Source organism: Lotus japonicus, chromosome 5 (assembly GCF_012489685.1).
Source record: "Lotus japonicus ecotype B-129 chromosome 5, LjGifu_v1.2".
Classification (NCBI taxonomy): domain Eukaryota; kingdom Viridiplantae; phylum Streptophyta; class Magnoliopsida; order Fabales; family Fabaceae; genus Lotus; species Lotus japonicus.
In genome coordinates this window covers 17742601-17762331 of record NC_080045.1, presented here as the reverse complement: position 1 = coordinate 17762331, position 19731 = coordinate 17742601, and the positions used below count along the sequence as shown (strand labels likewise).

The 19731-nt window shown below is 36.6% G+C and overlaps 2 protein-coding genes across 2 annotated transcripts; both read right to left on the bottom strand.

Moving 5' to 3' along the window:
• Positions 1-4273: 4273 nt before the first annotated feature.
• On the bottom strand, positions 4274-6374 carry LOC130721192 (pentatricopeptide repeat-containing protein At2g33760-like). The gene has a single exon (XM_057571943.1). The coding sequence runs from the start codon at positions 6281-6283 to the stop codon at positions 4553-4555; it is 1731 nt and encodes a 576-aa protein (XP_057427926.1). The 5' UTR covers positions 6284-6374; the 3' UTR covers positions 4274-4552.
• Positions 6375-8910: 2536 nt separating this feature from the next.
• On the bottom strand, positions 8911-16709 carry LOC130718740 (kinesin-like protein KIN-5C). The gene is made up of 23 exons (XM_057569362.1): positions 16496-16709; positions 16277-16406; positions 15613-15771; positions 15161-15510; positions 14921-15059; positions 14721-14818; positions 14430-14586; positions 13151-13220; positions 12975-13051; positions 12671-12724; positions 12269-12349; positions 12079-12190; positions 11920-12006; positions 11654-11829; positions 11294-11455; positions 11074-11181; positions 10741-10899; positions 10570-10653; positions 10259-10464; positions 10065-10166; positions 9829-9938; positions 9538-9689; positions 8911-9444 (listed from the first exon to the last, which is right to left on the bottom strand). Exons 1-23 carry the CDS (start codon positions 16549-16551, stop codon positions 9247-9249), a joined length of 3027 nt encoding a protein of 1008 aa, XP_057425345.1. The 5' UTR covers positions 16552-16709; the 3' UTR covers positions 8911-9246.
• Positions 16710-19731: the final 3022 nt, after the last annotated feature.

Genomic DNA, 19731 nt, shown 5'->3' with positions numbered 1-19731 from the left:
ATGGAAGGCAATTTGGTTGGTGGTGGTTTGGTCCATGTGGAATAGCAGGAATAATTTCGTTTTTAGATCGCTTGAAACTGATGTGGAAGACATTTTTGAATTAGTGCAAATCAGAACTTGGTGTTGGTTTTATGCGAGGGTTCATGGCTTCCAATCTTCTTTTCTTTGAATGGTGCTCTAATCCAATTCAATGCCTTCTTGGTGTTTGAGTGGGGTTGGGGCATGGTTTGTGTCATGGGCATTATTTCTTCTGGTATTGTGTTTATAGCCGCAATGGGTTCCCACTCAATCTTAGCTCTTTGGCTGGTCTATTGGATAATCTAGAGTGGTAACACTATTTGGTCTAGTTTGGCTGGCATTAGTCCTTCAAAGGTCTATTTCGAACGTATTGGAGGGGTCATGGGCCAGAACTAGCTTTGCTATCAGTCACATTGTGAGAGTTTGACCTGTTTTGTTTGTCTAGTTGCATCGTGAGGGATTTTTATTGCCTTGGTGGCTTTGTCTAGGTCTTCTAATTGGCTACAATTTTGCTGCTGACACTTGGGAGTTGCTTTGTACTGGGTTTTAGGCTAGGGGTTGAAACTTTGGCTTTCATTTTAAGTCTCTTTATTCTTTGTAATTATCCTTGGAGACTACCTTTGGATTTTATAAAATTTGTACTCTTTTTCCTTAACTAGATTTTTCCAAGGAGGTTTTTCCTGATAAGGTTTTAATGAGACATTTTTTCTAAAATCTGTCTCTTTGGATTTGTTGGGTCATCTTCGATAGTGGGTGGGTCGTTGTTTCTATTTAAGTTGTTACATTTATTTTTCTTTACTGCTCATTTGCTACTTTTATTGGGTTGAAGACTTGAAGTACCTCCTGTACTTCATTTCAATTTATTTATTATGGCATATAAAAAAATCAATATTAATCAAATCAAAATAAATGTGACCACATATTCAATCAACAATAATAAGTTACTTACGCGTCTTGTTTGGATTATGAATTAGCTCATTTTGATTAAAATAAAAAAAATTAGAATTTATCAACAAAACGTTGATCTAGTAGTAAATTTAAACTCATGTAAGAGTGAGAATTCAAACTTTGGAAAACTCATTATTAAGAGACAGTTACAGTTTATCAAATAGGCATGGGTGGATCCACCGCCTGGCCTGCCTGGGCACGTGCCCAGGCTCCTTGGCCAAAAATATTTTTTGCTTTGAGCCATAGGGCATTTTCTGGAAAAAAGTGGGCAAAAAAACAAAGCCAAACTGCTCTTCTCTTCTTCTTCTTGTTCTGCTTCTTCAATCTTAACGCTCAACTCTGTTACTCTCAACAATACCACTGCAGGGTCGGTCAGTGGCAGAGCCGCAGGTCTGGGGGCACTTTTGGGGGTCGTATGTGCATTTTAGGGGAGAGAGGGCTAGGGGAAGAAGGGTCATGGGGAGATTATATAGAAATTGCTAGAAACATAGACGGTGGTGTTGTCTGGAAGAAGAAGAAGAACGGCTGGAGTGTAAGAGAAAGGATAAGTTAGAGTATTTAGGGTTTTACAATTTTTTAAAGAAACAAAAATTAAGGCCCTTAGCCATTTTTAACGGGCTTAAAAGACGTTATGGGCTTGACCCAAGCAAACAAACATCCATATTTGTGAGTAAACATAAAAAAAAAATGTATGGATAGTATATACTTTTTGTGAGTAAATGTATACACATAAAAAAATGACAAAAAAAATGTATTTGACTAAATTTTATGTGGGTACATATATACTTTTTTTTCCCTTTCTACATGGGTGAGTTTTTCTTTGGTAAATCAGATTTCCTGCTTGGTTGATGGTGAGTTTAGACCTACGAATTGGTCTAATTTCCTTGTTAAGGCTGCTTAACAATAAGAAAAATGACGCTTCGACACCCATTTCACTCACAATTATAAGAAAGATAGGCATAAGAAACGAGAAATATATTAAATAGTGTGATGGAAATAAAAGAAAGTTATAAAAAGAAAGATTAAAGTACATGGAATGAGATGGAATCAACTATCTTTATGATCTAGTGAACAACTAGCTAGCAAAGTAGAAAAGTAATATTGATCAGCCGGGTTCAATCAATCAATTAGAATTTTAGGTTGAGAGAGGTGGGAAGTTTTATGAGAAGGAATGTTTAAATTCTTTTGCGTGGGATATAAATATTATAGGTATAACAATAGAGAGAATTGACAACAAGTCATACTCTAAACCATTCTATTTATGTTTATGGCTCCCCCGATATTCACGCCGCAATGCTCGCAACCGCAGCGCCTGTAACCGCGATCGTAACCGCAATTTAAAGCCCTCGATCAGACGTCAGGTGTTGACAGTTAGGCTTAGACTTAAATTTGCTCAGACTCCACTGAAATCCTGGCTCCGCCTCTGCAAATAGGGGACATCCGCGAAAGAGGAAGAAAAATAGTATTATATTTTTAGCATGGAGTTTATGGTATTATTTGATCATGTAATGGACTCTAGTTAGTTAGTGAGTTTAATTAGTTTTGGATTATGATGAATAAACACTTTGCATTTCAAAAATATTCTTGGGATAATTGATCGATGGGATGATATCAGAGCTTCTATGACCCAGTGTTCTTCTAGTAAAAAAAATTAAATTTCAGCATATTGTAGGTGAGTCTGTGTATTATTATGCTTCAAGCTCAAGTGAGCTCTTTCATGAGAAGGTGTGTTAAAAATATAACCACATTCATATGTCTTTGGGAGTTGTTATTCGGACCCCCCACACATTTATTTGAACCCTCTTAAAAGTGCAAAAACACTTAAATACGCACTTTCAAAGTGCGACCATAGCGCACTAGAGGTGCGTCCATAACGCACTTTGAAAGTGCGTAGGTAACTCACTTTTAGCACTTTCAATGTGCGAGCGGAAATTGAAAAATGGGGTACGAATAGATGTTGGGGGGTTTGAATAATAATTACCTATGTCTTACCCAACAATGTAAGTGCTTTTGAGATAATTGGTTGATGGCAAAAAAAAACCTAATTCATCCTTTATTATTGTATAATGTGAATCTCACTTGAAAAAAGAAAAAGGGATAAAAAAAGTGAAAGAAGTATGAGAAGTACTTGGACTCTTGGAGTGCTAGGTATTATGTCTATATACATATATAGTAACCCAAAATTATGTCTCAAAGTAAACTAGTGAATTTTTAGGCAAGATACTCCATCGCATGCATGTTTGGGCATCATCCATCAAGCAGTGCATGTCAATTTGCATTTTGTAATGGTAAATTAAGTTAAGACACATGACAAACTCAAACATAGTTGCTGCTTGAATCAATAATGTGGGATAGTAGTGATGTATGTTCGTGCAGTATGACAGTGCGCCCAGTCACTATAGTGTGAATTGCGCACGATCGTTACCAATATTAACCATCACGCGTACTGTGAAATTGCTAGAGTTTTCTTCCCAAATAGCTATGGTTAATTTCAAAATTCAAAGTATCAAAAATTCAAAAACATTATCAACAATTAGTTTCAATGTTCTACTCTCTCTCTCTCTCTGCTGATCCACTTCTTGTTATTCCAATTTCCAAGTCTCAATCAATGCAAAGCACTTTTTTCCTTTCATTTCAAACTTTATACTCACTTGCTCAGTTGCTGCCATGAGTTTAATCCTTATATTGCTTTCATCCTTATTTTAAAGGTGTTTATTGTTGGGTCACATCTCTAATATTATCTTCACATCACTCATTTTTAACCAATGCGTGACTTTAGCTCACACTTGAATTCTCAACGGTTTTATCCTCAAGTGTGAGTGATCACCACATTACCACGCTCACCCTCGGCGGAAGCACCCACACTAGCACCGCCGTTTGCCTCATCGCCGCGTTTTATGGGACACCTTGTCTGGCCACCACATTGCCAGAAAGTCGATACAAGGAGTTTTCACCATATAGTCATACCAAAAATCGGCTCTATACTTAGCAGCAGAGATATTGACAGGAGAAGAAGAAAAGAGATTAGAAAATAGTTTTACTTACAGCTCTAGTCTATTTCAAATGAGTTATAAGTTGTACTTGATTTAGACACCCTCAAGTCTTCAACCATTCAACTAGGTTCCAAAATGACAAATTTTTTCTCACATTAAACTCCATATAGATTCCAGAAAACACACAATTCAGCTAAATCTAAATTATCTAAAGTATAAAAGGGCAGACAGCAGTTAACCGAGAGAAGGCAAAAGGGAGGAGGGGGCAGGAATTCAGAGATTAAAAGCTTTATTCGTACACTCAAACAAGAAAGTTGACAATTACATAATTTGATTTCAATAGCATCTCAAAGTAATTACAAACAGAAGCTATCTAGAGTAACATTAACATTATCAAATGTTGTATATTAATTTATGAGCTTTAATTGCTCAAAAATCAACTCATAGATGCAGAAGGCCTAAGGACTCTCCAAACTTACCAAGTACCCCTCTGTTGTAGTATACAGTTACATTTCAAAATTATCATGCATTTTCGTACTTGTTAAGTATTACATTTTGGTAGACACACAAAAATGACTGGTATAATCGTCAAGCTACCAATAGTCCCCACACGAACAAGTCCCTTCATTGAAATGGTGAAAACGATTCGCGTCCCGAACAATTATGGACCTTCTCATAACAGCTGAAACCATCTTACTAAATGTGTGACAATCACCACAGACCCTCAGATTTTTGGAGATCCTTATGGGATCACCCTCAGGGATGGCAATTAAGCCAAATGCAATAGCCAACTTTTCACTATGTGTGTACAACATTTCTTGCTTAACTTCCTCCTCAACATCATGCAACACAAAATCTGTATCAGGTACATAACCAGCCACCTCCAGCTTCTTGATTAGACTCATCAGCATTTCATAGATCTCCTTTGATCGAGGATGAGATCTGTCTCCGACGCTGAACTGGTACGTTTCATTATCCACTTCGATCCACGTCCATCCAGGAACTTTCTTCAGTTTCCTTCGAGTCATCATATCCCTAAATTTTGCAACTTTTTCCCACTTACCAGCTTTTGCATAAATATTAGATAGTAACACATAGTGCCCTGGGTTTTGTGGCTGCAGTTCAAGTAGAGAATTAGCTGCCTCTTCTGCCAACTCCATGTTCCCATGAATTCTACATGCCCCAATCAAAGCACTCCACAGTCTCTCGTCTTTCTCAACTGCCATGGCCTCAATCAATTTAACAGCCTCATCTAACCTCCCAGCGCGTCCAAGAAGATCAACCATGCAGGTATAATGTTTGACATCCGGTCTAACAGCATGTTCTTCCCACATCGAATTGAAGAAGCGAAGACCCTCTTCGATCAGCCCTGAGTGACTACAAGCATATAAGAGGGAGACAAAGGTAACCCTGTTTGGAAATATTGAACAGCTCAACATCATGTTAAATAAATCAATGGCTTCCTTCCCTTTCCCGTGATATCCATAAGCAGCAATCATAGCACTCCATGAAATGACATTTTTTTCTTTCATCCTATCAAAAACCTCTCTAGCACACTCAACACTCCCACACTTGGCATACATGTCAATCATTGCAGTCCCCAAGAACACATCCAAAGGGAAACTATTTCTAACAATATATTCATTAACAGACCTTGCTCTGTGCATAGCCCCCAACTTGGCACATGCATTGACAACGGTCACCATAGCAACCTTGTCAGGAACAAGACCTTCTTCCCTCATTCGATCGAACAAGACCAGTGACTCGTACGCATTGCAATCAGCATAAGCACCAATCATCACTGTCCAAGTCACAAGGTCCTTACTGGGCATTCCATCAAACAGCCGTTGAGCATCCTCAATCAACATACACTTGGCATACATGTCAACAAGGGAGGCACAAACAAAATGATCCATTTGCAAGCCATATTTCAAGACCGCGCCATGGATCGCTTGGCCCGTTCGAAGGTCCTTTCGGTCCCTGCAAGTTCTAATCACAAAAGGCAAAGTGTAGTTATCAGGTGAAACACCACACCTCAGAACCTCCCTGAAGGTTGCATAGCAATTGCCATAGTCACCAATCTTGGCAAACCCACCAACCATGAGACTCCAAGTAGTGGGGTCTCTCATTGTCATTCCATCAAACAGGTAGTAAGCATCATCCATGGCCTTGTGTTGGACATAGGTGTAAAGGAGCTTGTTTGCAAAAACGAGATCTTGCAATTTTCCATTGGCTATCATGTGGGCATGAACTTGTTTGATATGAACAACGTTTCTGCACCTATATAGCATATCAATACATGACTCGGCTACCACTGAGTACATGTTTGTTTTAAGGTTTTTCCCTCAGTGCCCACGCAAACAAAAGCATCACTAAGGATAACTGTTGGAAGTGACAGTGTCAAAGGAACTTCCTAGTATGTACTCCCTCCGGTCCTATTTATAAGCATGAAAGAGAAGAAAAATCTTGGTCCTTTTTATAAGAACCAAATGAAAGTTTGAACTATATTAATTATTTTTTTCCAATGATGCCCTTATTAATTCTAACTTGTAAAATGTGTCTCATTAATTATTCTCTATCTTTCCCACTTTCCAACATAAATAACAAAGGGTAATTTTGGAAGTTTATTTTGATTCAAGACAAATTTAATGCATTTTATCTAGTTTTACTACATTTCTTAAACTATGTGAATTTTTTTTTTGTTGCTTATAAATAGGACCGGAGGGAGTAACTGATGATCAAATGTTCAAACACGGGTCTCACCTGAGAATTAGATTTCCCACCCCCTGTTTTAGATTTCCCACCCCATTTAAAAGTGGGGAAAAACCAATATTGTCCCTCCGTGTTTTAGTCCGAAACTTCAACCTTCGGATCAGTACGAAACTTCATCCTTCGGATTAGTATGAAACTTCAACTTCTGGACACCTCTGACAGATTCTACCACCTTTTTCAGCACCATTACTCCATAGCTTCACCTACCTCACCACCATTATGACCTGCATAAACTCCTCAACCACCCAACCACCCCCCATTTATGGCTGAACACACTGTTTGGATGGGTCCTCGTGTTATTACCAACTTTGATTTAACAGACATAACAGAAGATTGATAATATGATTCATGTTTGTAATGTTGTAACCATGTCTGTAACCATGTCTGTAACCATATTATTAGCAAGAATATTTTCCTTCAGTATTGTAACGAGGTCTGTTTGTCCCATATTATTGTCACTGCATTTTCACGTTTCTGTCTTTGTGACAGTATCTGGTTTGAAAGATCCGAATCTTGAAGTTTCATATTAATCCGGTTTTTCAACTCTCGGACGTCTAAAAAAGGGGGGTGGTAAATTTAATTTTGAAGCAGTCCGAAACTTATAGTCCTGGATTGATCCGAAACTTAAAGTCCTGGATTGATCCGAAACTTAAAGTCCTGGATAGATTCGAAACTTAAAGTCCTGGATAACTCTTACCAAGCAGCAGAATGCAGTAAGTTAAAACCAAACCAAAAGGCATATTCATCAATTACAATCTCAACCACCACCACAATTACAAACCAAACATTTCAACCCAACAATTCGTTAGGCAAGTCCTCCAAGACGGCCACGACACCGATCATGTTATTTTAACTGTAACTAAAGAATCCGAACTTTTAACTCTCGGACTAGTCCAGAACATCAACCTCTGGACTGGTATGGAGGTTTAAGTCCCGGAGGGTAGTTCCGACATTTTTTTAAAAAGGCTAGGGTGGCAATTCTAAAACAGGGGGTGGGAAATCTAATTCCCGTCTCACCTTGATGGCTGATCCTAAGGATCTTTGTAAAATTTATTTAAATTATCACTTTCCACTTCGAATTTAACTCCACTAAATCAAGTGTGAAGTGTGTGAGAAACTCGGAATCTTGAATACAATTTTTGAAAAATAAACATTATTAGCTTTTTCATGCCCCAGTAATTACATATGTTAATTTAGGTCACACATAACAGCACAGTTGGTAGATAGTTGAGTTCTTTAAGTATTTAATTCAAGATTTGATCCCTAGGCTAGACAGTGTTCATGGAAAATGATTTGTTGAGAGATATAGTCACTTACAACATAATCTCCGAGACTCGAGAGGATTAATCTCATGATTGTCAGCTTTAAAAATATCTTTTTCTTTTGACACTTGAACGTTGAATCAGTAAGTATTTGGGGAGTATGTATCCAATTATTTGTTAAATTTTAATAATGTTAACAAAGTTTAAAAAATTCGTTGATTCAATACCCAAGCGTACATCTAGTTTAAAACTAATCACAACTCACAAGCCTATGGCATGTTAATACTCCCTCCGGTCCTATTTATAAGCATGAAAGAGAAGAAAAATCTTGGTCCTTTTTATAAGAACCAAATGAAAGTTTGAGCTATATTAATTAATTTTTTCCAATGATGCCCTTATTAATTCTAACTTGTAAAATGTGTCTCATTAATTATTCTCTCTCTTTCCCACTTTCCAACACTAATAACAAAGGGTAATTTTGAAAGTTTATTTTGATTTAAGACAAATTTAATGCATTTTATCTAGTTTAACTACATTTCTTAAACTATGTGAATTTTTTTTTTGTTGCTTATAAATAGGACCGGAGGGAGTAACACTTAATTTTTTGTTAAAAAGCAACGGTAAGTCCCAATTGTGAAATGTTATGCCTGAATGGCATGTTACATTGTTAAATTCAAGTGTATTGTGAAATTTCAACTCCGGATTTTATTGTCTGAGTTTAAATACAGCTACAAACTGGGTAAATGTAATGGCAAAGAAACATTTTCGTGCAACCCACATTCACATAAAGCACTAAAGCATTCTGCCATTTTCAGCAATTTCGGAAGTCAAACTTGTGTTTAAACTATAACATGCAGGCGCACGAGCTTTTTCAGAGCATCTTGAATATATAACTTGGCTCTACTTTCTTCTCAACCTGATTCCGAAAGAGGATTTCCTTTACTAGCTAAGCAAGCATTTATATCATTACAAGTACTTGCCAAATGAGTGGCAGGGGAAGAACCAAGCTTACAAGCCATTGTTGCCAAAATATACAAATTATTACCAATAAATCCCACGACGGGATTGCAGAACTTAACATAAATTTGCATTAAATCATACCACTAGGTCATACGTGATTGGGGCTAACAATGACTAGTATAATTGATACAATAACAATGTTACAGATACAAACTTTGAGATGACAAGGAACAAAATCTGAGACAAACTTCGATACTGTAAAGGACTGGTGAGCAAGCAAGTCACCAACAACTTCAATTTACTTGGCTGAGGGGAGAACGAGGTATTAATGATGGTTTCAACTCCTTGACATCAAAAGATTCATAAGAATTGTTTTCCCTGAATTCCTCAAGAAGGGTTTCCATCGGCAATGTTCGAAGAGACTCTATGGTTCCCTTACTCGGAACATCAGGTTCACTTCTTATCGGTGTAGTCCCACTTGGCTCATAGTCCTGCAAGACACACACAAGTGATGGCCGTGGCCCATTTAATGATATGCACACAAACATCTTCTGATCACAAAACAGAATATTGACTCAGCCTACCCTATACTGCTGCTGAAAAATTTCACATGCTCTTCCTTCAATGGAAGCAGCTTGGCCAGAGTGATCCTCTCTGAAGGTCTCGATTGTATTCGCGTGAGTTTTGACAACACTCAACATACCAGATATGGATTCCCTCTCTTGTTCAGACATGTCTGCAGAAGATTGCACAAGTAAAGTACCTCATAAATGCAACATGTAAAAGAGCTAAAAAATTCAAAAATATTGGTTTCACTGTCACTGTCACAGCATATTATTAAACCAAAGGACAAATATCTTCAACACAACACTCACCACCGAAGCACTGAAGGACATTCTCACTGTTCTTTGCCACATCTTCCTCCGCTGCAACCCGAGCAGAATTTATCTCAATCTCATGTTGCGTGTTGCTATCAGTAGCATTCCTGTACCCAAGTAATTAAATATCAAACAAAGCGTATCAATGAGAACATTAATAGTTACGAAAACAGAAAATACAGAAGTGGACAAGAGATCCCCAGCAAGGACAGTTATTTTAATCAACCACAAACCTGATAAGTGACACTGATGCAGAAATGTGTTTGGTCCCCATCTCATTTACAACCTCATGTGTCCTCTTTGTATGTTTGAATGCTGATTCAGCGGTATTGATACTAAACAGACAAAATTTAGAAGATAATATTAGAATGTAAAGTAACAAACAAGCAGGATATGGATCAAGAAATAAAAAAGAACCAATGCTCACCTTTGCTGCATCAGTATCTCCATACGACAATGTTTTGCGGCAGAAAAATCAGCAGTATCTCTGGTATCTTTTTCTGCTTGCGTGCAAAAGCCCTGCCATTTTCTCTTAGCACGAGACAGAACATCCCCAACTGATGATACATGTCCATCCAAGAATGATTTGCTTGCAATGCCATTTTCTCTAAGATCACCAAGCTTTGTATCTACCTGCAAGTTCAACCACCAATCCATATTCAGTATGTTACTCCCATCAACAATCATCCCCTGGCGAAAAAAATAGTAAAACTATCAAAAGAAACAGTCAAAACAGACCAGGTCCATTTGCCGACGAATGTGACTTGATACTAAACTAGTCATGTCAGCAATAAGTTTCTCTGCCTCAGATCTTGACTGCTCCTGCACAAAATAAGCGTTACAAATCAGTATCAACAACCATAAACAATGTTTTAAAAATAAATAAGTTTAACACTACTAAATTATAACCTCATAAGCTTTTTTAAACTCAGTGATGCTCTTCATTTGCATTTCATCAGCCTCGGATGCAAAGTTTTCAAGCCTTTTTGCTTCTTCCAAAAGGTTATCCACGAATTCATGTGTGCAGTCAGATATATCCTTTATTTGCTCAGCACTTACATTAAATCTCTTTTTACAAGAAAAGGTCCAAAACAACAAACAATAAGTACATAATACATTAATCATGCAGTTATAATATTCAGAGTAAAAACGTGTAAAGATAAAACAGTGAATGAACAACCACAGATGTAACTCATGGCTAAAATTATTTAGATAAACAGAATGAAAACAGGAAGCACATACATTGCGCATTTCCCTTGCAAATTGTGCCATTTCACCCTGCTGAGTTGAAAGAGAACTCTGAAGATCATTAAATATTGAACCTGCTTCGGCAGCCTCAGATGCAAGAAACTAATTCACCAGGAAAAAGTAATTTCACAATTAATGTTGAACAACAAAGAAAAATACGTTAATAAGACATCACAAACAAATAAAAATAGTAATTTGAACCGCAGCAACATACTTCTTCAATAGAGTAGCCATTGGACGATATAAGAGATGATATTTCCTCAAAGTTAGCATCAGAGTGTGACTTATGCAAACGGACAACATTGTGCACCACCTCAAGATGAGATATATACAAAGCCTTCAGAGCTGTAACTTTCTTTTTCACATCACCAACTGCCTACAAGCAACAAAATGACAAATAAATGAGCAAAAGAACAAAAAAAAACTAGGAAGTGTAAAATGCACAACCATAAGTGACTTGAGAGAATTTAAACGAAACGCAGGTAAATAGGAAGAGGAATTACAAATTCAGGGAAAACATGAAAGGATGAGACAAACAAAAAGAAAGCTGGCAAAAGAGAGTTATTTTATACACCTCATCATGAATGCCCAAAAACGAGTGGCAGAGATCCTCCACACATTGAAGATGTTCATTCTGTTGAGACAATGATGTTGATACAGTATTACAAAGAGAACCAACTTTCTCGGTGAGCTCCACTTGAAACTTATTAACCACAGCCCTGTTATCTGAGTTCAATTTATCTTCTCTACCTGTAAAAAATATAATAACAGTGACATTAATAAGTTATTATATAGATCTCCATTATCAACCCAAGCAGTGGAACGAGTGAGATCCCTTACCAATTTTTGAAAACAACGAAGCATTATCCTGAAGAGCTTTCTCCAAATCAGCTCGTAAAATGCATGCTTGGTGCGTCAGAGCGTTTTCTATTTGCACAATTAACATCAGCAAACAAAGCAACAAAATAAATAATGATAAAAACACACAATCAAGCATACCTGCTTTTCTCTGCTCAGAAATGATAAAATCCTTCTCTTTCAAGGTATACCGACATTTTTTTAATTCTTCCTCAGTGTTGGCAAGCAATATACTTTTCTTGTTCAAGTTTTTCTGCATTGTTTTTTCCTCATTTAATAAGAATGCATATAGAACTTCGTAACAAAAAGAACAAACGCTCAGATAACTCACCTCAGTGGAATCGAGTTTTGTGCACAATTGTGAGCACTGTGAAACTTGGTCAACATATTTGCTTTGCAAATCCTCAAGTTGCTAATTGAAAATGCAGACAAGAAACAAGTTAAGCACAACAGGGACAAGGACCGGGCCAAAAGATGTTAAGAATATTGATTTGGCTCCTCTAAATTGAGTTTGTTATTTTAAAGAGTAAAGTAAGTTATCATAACTGTTGATTGAGAAATCAATGGTTTAGATGAAAAGAATGAACACCACAGTTTATTGTACATGTGCAAGTATATAATCACAATCACAACCACTGACAACCGTTGTGATGGTTTACTTTATTACCCTCTAAAATAGTTCACTCTTTAGTGGAGTCAAATACTCAGTAAAATATCTGTCAAGAAAATAAACCTTCTGCTGATTTTCTAATGTGATGCCCATCTGCTCAATCTGATCTGCCATGGCCTAATCAGAAGAAAAGCATGCATCAAAAAAGGGCTCACCATATGATTTTGTGAAATAGGACACAGAAGTAGAAATAAAATACAAAATCAAACCATGCCAAGAAGTGAACAGGAAAGGAAGTAAATACAAGTGTCACAAAATTCTAAGAGGTTGGAAATTAGTGGGAAAAAACACTTTTATTGCTGAATACATTGATATCATCACGTTGTTACAAAAAAGGCAACAAACATTAAAGAAGATAGAAAAATACCTTCTTTTCATTCTCCTCCTGAATGTATCTCTCCTTTGGTATATAGACACCATTTTTCTCACGGGCAGCATAAACCTCTTAATAAAATGACAAATTTAATCAACCTCAGAAACCTATGCATCTCAAATCTTACAAGCAAGTGGAATAACCATGTCAACATAAACGATGAAACTAACCTGCCTTAAGGCGTTCAATTTCACCATAAAGATCCTTGATAAGAGTTGTTTTCATCATTTTTTGGTTAACCTAGAATAAAATCAAAGATGAAAAATGAAAAGGAAATGCTTGAGGCTCAGCAATGAATCATACCAAAGAAAAATGACACATGTCCTATAGTTAATAAAAAAGAAAATGCCACATATCTAGGACATCTTACAAAAAATTAGTGAGTTTAGGTATGTTGGCAATACATGGATATGTAGTGAATGAGTATATTGCACTTTGTCTTTTCAAAACTTTCTCATATTTACATTTAATTACATATATCATAAGCATAAAAATGAGCCAGTAATCTCTTGCAAAAGCCAGCCCACACAAAAACTTGAGTTTTGCTACTAATTTTTAGACTTGCTACCACTCCACCAATCCAAATAATGTATCTTGTTCATACATTTGTTTCACCTGATTGATGTATTTTATGGAGCTTTGTTGAATAATTACAAATTTGTGGAAATTGCATTTATCTTCTTAATTAATTGCTTACGTTTTATATTTAATTTTTGTATGGTATATACCCACATATACTTAGCATCTTAAATTTGGAATTCTACCACCTTCATACCTTTGCCTTAATCAAAGGTACGTCCATGCAACCTACCTTGTCAGGAAAAATGAAACTTGAAACCTCAACGGATCAACAGATATAAGCTAGCCCTAAGTTGACAATAAACTGGAAACCTAAACAGATCACCAGAAGGCAAGATCTCTGAACAAATGGAAAAAGAGAATGCTACAGCTTCCATTAATTGCATACAAGCTGAGTAAAAGCACTCAAATATTTCATAGTTTACTTATATAATACACTTGAAATTGTCACTATTCATTAGATTTGACAACATTAATAAATATTTCATCTGAGTGGAGGATCAAAGAGAGTAATCAAATGATTCAAATCAGTATCTTTTTCAAGAGATTTATAGATGTTATGCACATATTATGGGTGTGTATGTATGACAAATGTTCCAAACATTTGTCAAGAGATTTGACAGCGTTAGTAAATATTTCATCTGAGTGAAGGATCAAAGAGAGTAATCAAATGATTCAAATCAGTATCTTTTTCAAGAGATTTGTAGATGTTATGCACATATTATGGGTGTGTATGTATGACAAAGGTTCCAAACATACACAATGAATCACAAAATTCTTGAAAAACTTTTAATCTTACAGTATAATAAACTAAATAATATAAAGACATCACCACAAATGCACAGTTTAATCTCAAGAATAGTAACAGACCTCTGGCTTATTTCTTATGTTCTTCGCCCTGTGTGCATAATCCAATGTGCTCAAGGTCTCCTCTAAGCAATGAACTGCAGGAGAAACGGTTGCAATGATGCATGTTTTTGTTCTTCCACCAAGCGAATCACGCAGTAAACGTGTCAACTTGCTATCCCTAAATTCCAATTTCTTTAATGTAAGCGAGCAAGAAAAGAATACATGCAAATATGTAGCTATGTGCACACACATGCTCCCTAAACAAAGAAAGAATGCAGCATAAATTAGCCATCAAATAGGGGTAAAAGAAACCTGTAAGGGACATGGCCAAGGTGTTCCACAAGTGCACAAATCACCCGCCCTAAAGTAAGCAAGCTTTTATTAATTTCTCCAGCTTCTCTTGCACGACCCTTAAAAATATCACAAAAATGCAAGTTGGCAAGCTTACAATTTATTCATAGGGCAATTCCAACAGTGCATACCAAATAAAATGTATTCATGCAGTGGAATACCTCTCTAGCACCAGAACGAGAAATGTTTTCTGAGCCTGCTAGATCCACTAAATTCAATTTGCCACATTTTATAAGCTCTTCACCTTCTGGGGTTGATTCCTTGATGTGGATTGTAATAGAAAACAAAGAATGTGACCGACTAAAAGGGGCAAAATATGTTAGTAAAAGATCAAAAATTTATAATCTGTCCAAAACCTGAGGGTTAAAAGAAGACAAAGACAAACAGAAAGCAACATTTACCTGGATTGCTTATTCAATAAAGTTTCTGCAGTACGCCGTTTCGCAGACCCTCTCTCTAGAAGAGTAAAAATTTCATTTGCACTTGTCACAATTTCTTCCTCCAAACCTCTTACAAGAACACCACCTTTACCATCCTCCATAAGAGGAAGCTGCTTTTTTTGCTTCTCCTCCAAAGTAACTTTTGAAAGTTCTTCTGGGGCAAGCAGATCAGTAATCTCCTCGTTATACAATTCTAAAAAGGTGACTTTCACACTATATTCAGCATTCTGGCTCTCAAGCGTATCAAAAATCTGCTTAACAGCTCTAGGTATCACTCCTGCTTCTCCAGGCAACTCTCCATTTGGCCCACTCTGTAGAATAGTCAAATAACCACATCAAGCATGATCAACAGCTACACATGAAGCGCATTCATTTCATTAACGACTAAGCCCTATATAAACACAAAATATTACCTTTGCTCTTTTGCATTCACCTTCCATTGTATATGTTTTCCCTGTACCAGTTTGACCATAGGCAAATATAGTACAATTAAATCCCTCTAGAACTTCATTTACTATCGGAACAATAGCTTGATCGTACAGATCCCTTTGCCGTGCAGAAGGACCAAAAACCTGCAGGATTATACCATGAATAATAAATTTCAATTCCCAAAATAAAAAACACTCATTCAGCTAGCCACCATAACATTTCTCCTATTCTATTAATCAAGCATAAAAGGTGAACCATTTCGCGTCGCTATTCAATAAAGAATACATCACAGAACGAAGATGTGTGTTCAAAAATTATCGTACAAAAAAACTATTTCTGAGTGAGTCCCTTCTCACTCCAAAGAAGAAGAAAAAAACTATTTTCAGTATCTTCTATCGGAATAACTTTCCCCAAATGTGAAAACCTAGCAGATGCCCAACACACTCTTAGTTAGAAGAAACTGATAAAATCCCATAGCGTCACTCAAGATCTCTAGTTATGCATCAAAGTGATTCAAATCAAAGTGATTTTCTACACTAAGATTCGTTTATTCTACTTACTTATGGTTCTGAGGGAGTGAAAAATGAACAACCCAGGTTCGGAACAAGCAACCCTAGCACGAAAAATTAACAGAAATTAAGGAAGAACCTTATCGAAAGTGAAAACCCTATCAATGTGCTTGCCGGCGATGTTCTGAGACACCGATACCTCTCTGGTGAAATCGTTGCAGGTAACAACCTGCGGCGCGTTGCTCCGCAACTCATCTTCACTGAACGGTCTGCAAAAATGGCGAAAAAATTGAAAAAAATTTGAAAAAAATTCAACAAATCGAAATTTGTAGCAGTGAATGGAAACGATGATTGTTACCTGCAACGAAGAAGAACTTGAACGTTGACACCCTTCTCTTTGTCGCGGCCAGACATTTTCCGATCCAGAAGAGAGAGAGAGAGAGAGAGAGATTGGTTTGTGAAAATGAGAAAGTGCTTTTTCTCTGTGTTTTTTTTTTTTTTTTGGTTCTTCTCGCGGGAGGGTTTGAGATTTGAAATTTAAGAGACACGCTCTCTCTGGCTCTTTGTTAAATTTTGACTTGGTGGCGTTTCATCAATCGGTATATGTAATGTTTAATCTACGGCTCTTGGAGATTTGGAAATTCGGATCCAACGGTGGTGACTGAGGAAGGTCTCAATTCCCATGTGGTTTCTTTTCATGGTTTTTTTTGAAAGTTAGACACTTTGGGCTGGATATACACTCCACTTTCCCTTGTAGCCCATAAACTAAAACAAGAGGGTTATATCGAAATAGTGATAATTATTGTACTTTATTTGCAATAGTGCCATTTAAAATCAGTACTCGAATAGGCCCTAACTTTTTTAGTTTTTAAAAATGGAAAACAGTTTTCGAAAACTTTGAAGGGTTAAATATGTTTTTGGTCCCTAAGTTAGGTGCCCACTAGGGGGGCACTTATTTTCCTGGTCCACCGATGCACCATTATTATGTGTCATTGGATCTGAGAATCATAGAATATTCTTATGTTGGACGGTTAGGGTTGAATGATGATAAAAGGATAAAATTGTAAATTTATAATCCTCTTTATCTTCTCCAACCCACCTTGTTCTTCATCTTCCTCAACTCACCGTCGTCCACCTGAAAAGCTCCGGCAATGTCATTGCCGTCCTTGATCACTCAGCTCCGGCTAGTTCTAGTTTCCGAACCTCTCCCCCTCACTCCCACACCACCACCATAAAAAAAATCCTGAAACCAGATCTAACGGAAACCTTGTTTCCTTCTTCCACATCGATGAGGCAGCCGGAAATGGAAACAGAGTGAGGCATGAGGAAGAAGAACGCAAGGTCGTCGCAGATATGGGTTCCATTTTCATACCCTCTTCGCAACACTTCCTATTACAAAACCCAGTAACATAAACCAAAGATGAAAAATTGAATCTTTTATAGACAAAACTCAAAAACCCAGAAACAACAAAAAGAGAGAAGAAAGATTGAATTTTTATAGTTGAAAATCAAAGAAAAAACATTATAGACGATACTCAATATCTCGTGGTCTTTTTTTGTCTTGCTTGTTCTTCTTTTTGTTGTATGCTTGGCCTTTTCTTTTTTTCCCTGATCTCTCGCACTTGATCTGATGAGTGGACGAGATTCTGGTCTCTCTCATGGTTGTGGAGCCTAGCTTGAAGAAGTTGAAGGTCCTCCTCTCCCAAAAGTTTGATGTCAGAATAGAGAAAGAGTTGTCAAAACTATATCTAGTCTTCAAGGATGGGTGAGGTGGAAAAAGAAAAGCACTACCACTACCCATTTCTTTCTCATGATTGAAACCTTGAAGAGGGAGCAGCCATGGCTAGGAAAATGCCCACCCTAGTAGGCACCCCTAAATTATAGCAAATTATTTGTATTAATCCCTGAATTAAATTTTCACTAATTTGAATCCTTTAAATTGTTGCAACGCGAGAGTTTAGCACCTCAAGTCATTTTAGTGATTATGTGACATGGTGACATTTAGGTTTTCAATGACATGTATTTTTTTAAATGCTTACTTGGAATATACAACAGACCAAAATAAAAAAATTCATTTTCATCCTCACTAGGCCAAAATAGAAGATAATTTTCTCCTCAAAGATGTTAATCACTTCTTTCTAAGTTATTGTTTTTAGCAGTATTGGCTATACCCATTTCAAAAAAAATTCCACCCTTACAAGGATGTATTGATGTCTCTTGAGTTTCTAGACTGACTTGGTCTTGGCCAATTAAGTCTAAGGCCCAACCTCAGAAAGGTCAAACTTTATCAATGAGTGAAGTTCGCTAACAAGAATTTGCTGGATGTACCCATGCTTTTGACATTCCTCGCATGGTTTCGTGAAATTATAGAAATCTCAAAACATTGAAGATCTTTACAGACCCTGCCTCAGTAATATCCATCTCATATTTATTCCTGCTTGATGGGCGCCACAAATTCCTTTGTGTGTCTCAGATACAGCATATAAGTCTCGTCTTCAAACATGCACCTTAGAAAACTCTGTCAAATCTCGTGTACAACTCATCCTATAGGATCAAGCTTTGCGTTTTCTTTTCCCATTGACGTCCACGCTTGGATTTACTAAGTATTCGACAATCTTGAATATCCAATCCTCGAGTCTAAGGTCGTTAATTTGAAAGACTTCGAATTCTTCCCCCTTGTTTATGTCACCCTCAATTTTGATTAGTTTGTCAAAATTGCTTGTATTCAGTTTATACCCTGAGGCAATTTGAGCCAATTCCTTCTTTACTCGAGGCACATTCTTTAGTCAACAATTGGGATGCCTTAACATAGTATTTAAATAAACTCCCACTTAAACATTTATATTCTTTACTCGATTTTTTAATGACTAATTTTGAGGCTCCTTGAATTAAGACATCTTTTTCCTTAATAGAGGGTAAAAATTTTAAACACTTGATCAAGGCTCCGTACGCAGCTTCATTATTCGAGCATAACTTCTTGATTCAGAATAATAATTTAGTGAGGTACCACTTGGTGAAATTAAAAAAAAAAATTCATGATCCTTTAGTGTGTTTAGAACCATCGTATTATAGCGTCCAAGGTTATAGAGTGACACAATTTTCTTGGACTTCTAATAAAGTGTGATCGGTGAGAAAATTAGCCACTACTTGGCCCTTTACCGCTTTTAATAGAAAATATCATAGTGATAATTCAATTAAAGCTAAAGCTCATTTTCAAACTCGACTATGCAAGATAGGTTTGAACAACATGTGCTTTATAATGTTAAAGTATGAAATTACAAACACCTCAAAAGGTTTGTTGTAGTATTTTAACTTAGTACATGAGAAGTACAAGCATAAGCATAACTTCTCAATCAAAGTGTATCTAGTTTCTACATCAGTTGGTGCTAATATCGGGATCATATTTTTGTGCAACGTAGTCTTACTAAGCAACATCATAGACTAACCCTAGGTTATGTTTGACAATTGAAATATTCTGAATTTATGTTGTCTAAAGTTAAATCTTATCTAATAATTATGTGGTGACATTCTATCATATTATACGTTTTAACATACTATTACATTTGAATTCCATTGTGGCTTCATGTATTTTTG

Coding starts and splice junctions, on each gene's coding strand:
- LOC130718740 (XM_057569362.1), bottom strand. CDS start 16,551: ATGTCTGGCCGCGACAAAGAGAAGGGTGTCAACGTTCAAGTTCTTCTT. Junction 10,654..10,740: donor AGTTTAAAAAAGCTTATGAG/GTTATAATTTAG, acceptor TATTTTGTGCAG/GAGCAGTCAAGATCTGAGGC. Junction 9,445..9,537: donor TTTTTCAGCAGCAGTATAGG/GTAGGCTGAGTC, acceptor TGTGTCTTGCAG/GACTATGAGCCAAGTGGGAC.
- LOC130721192 (XM_057571943.1), bottom strand. CDS start 6,283: ATGTACTCAGTGGTAGCCGAGTCATGTATTGATATGCTATATAGGTGC.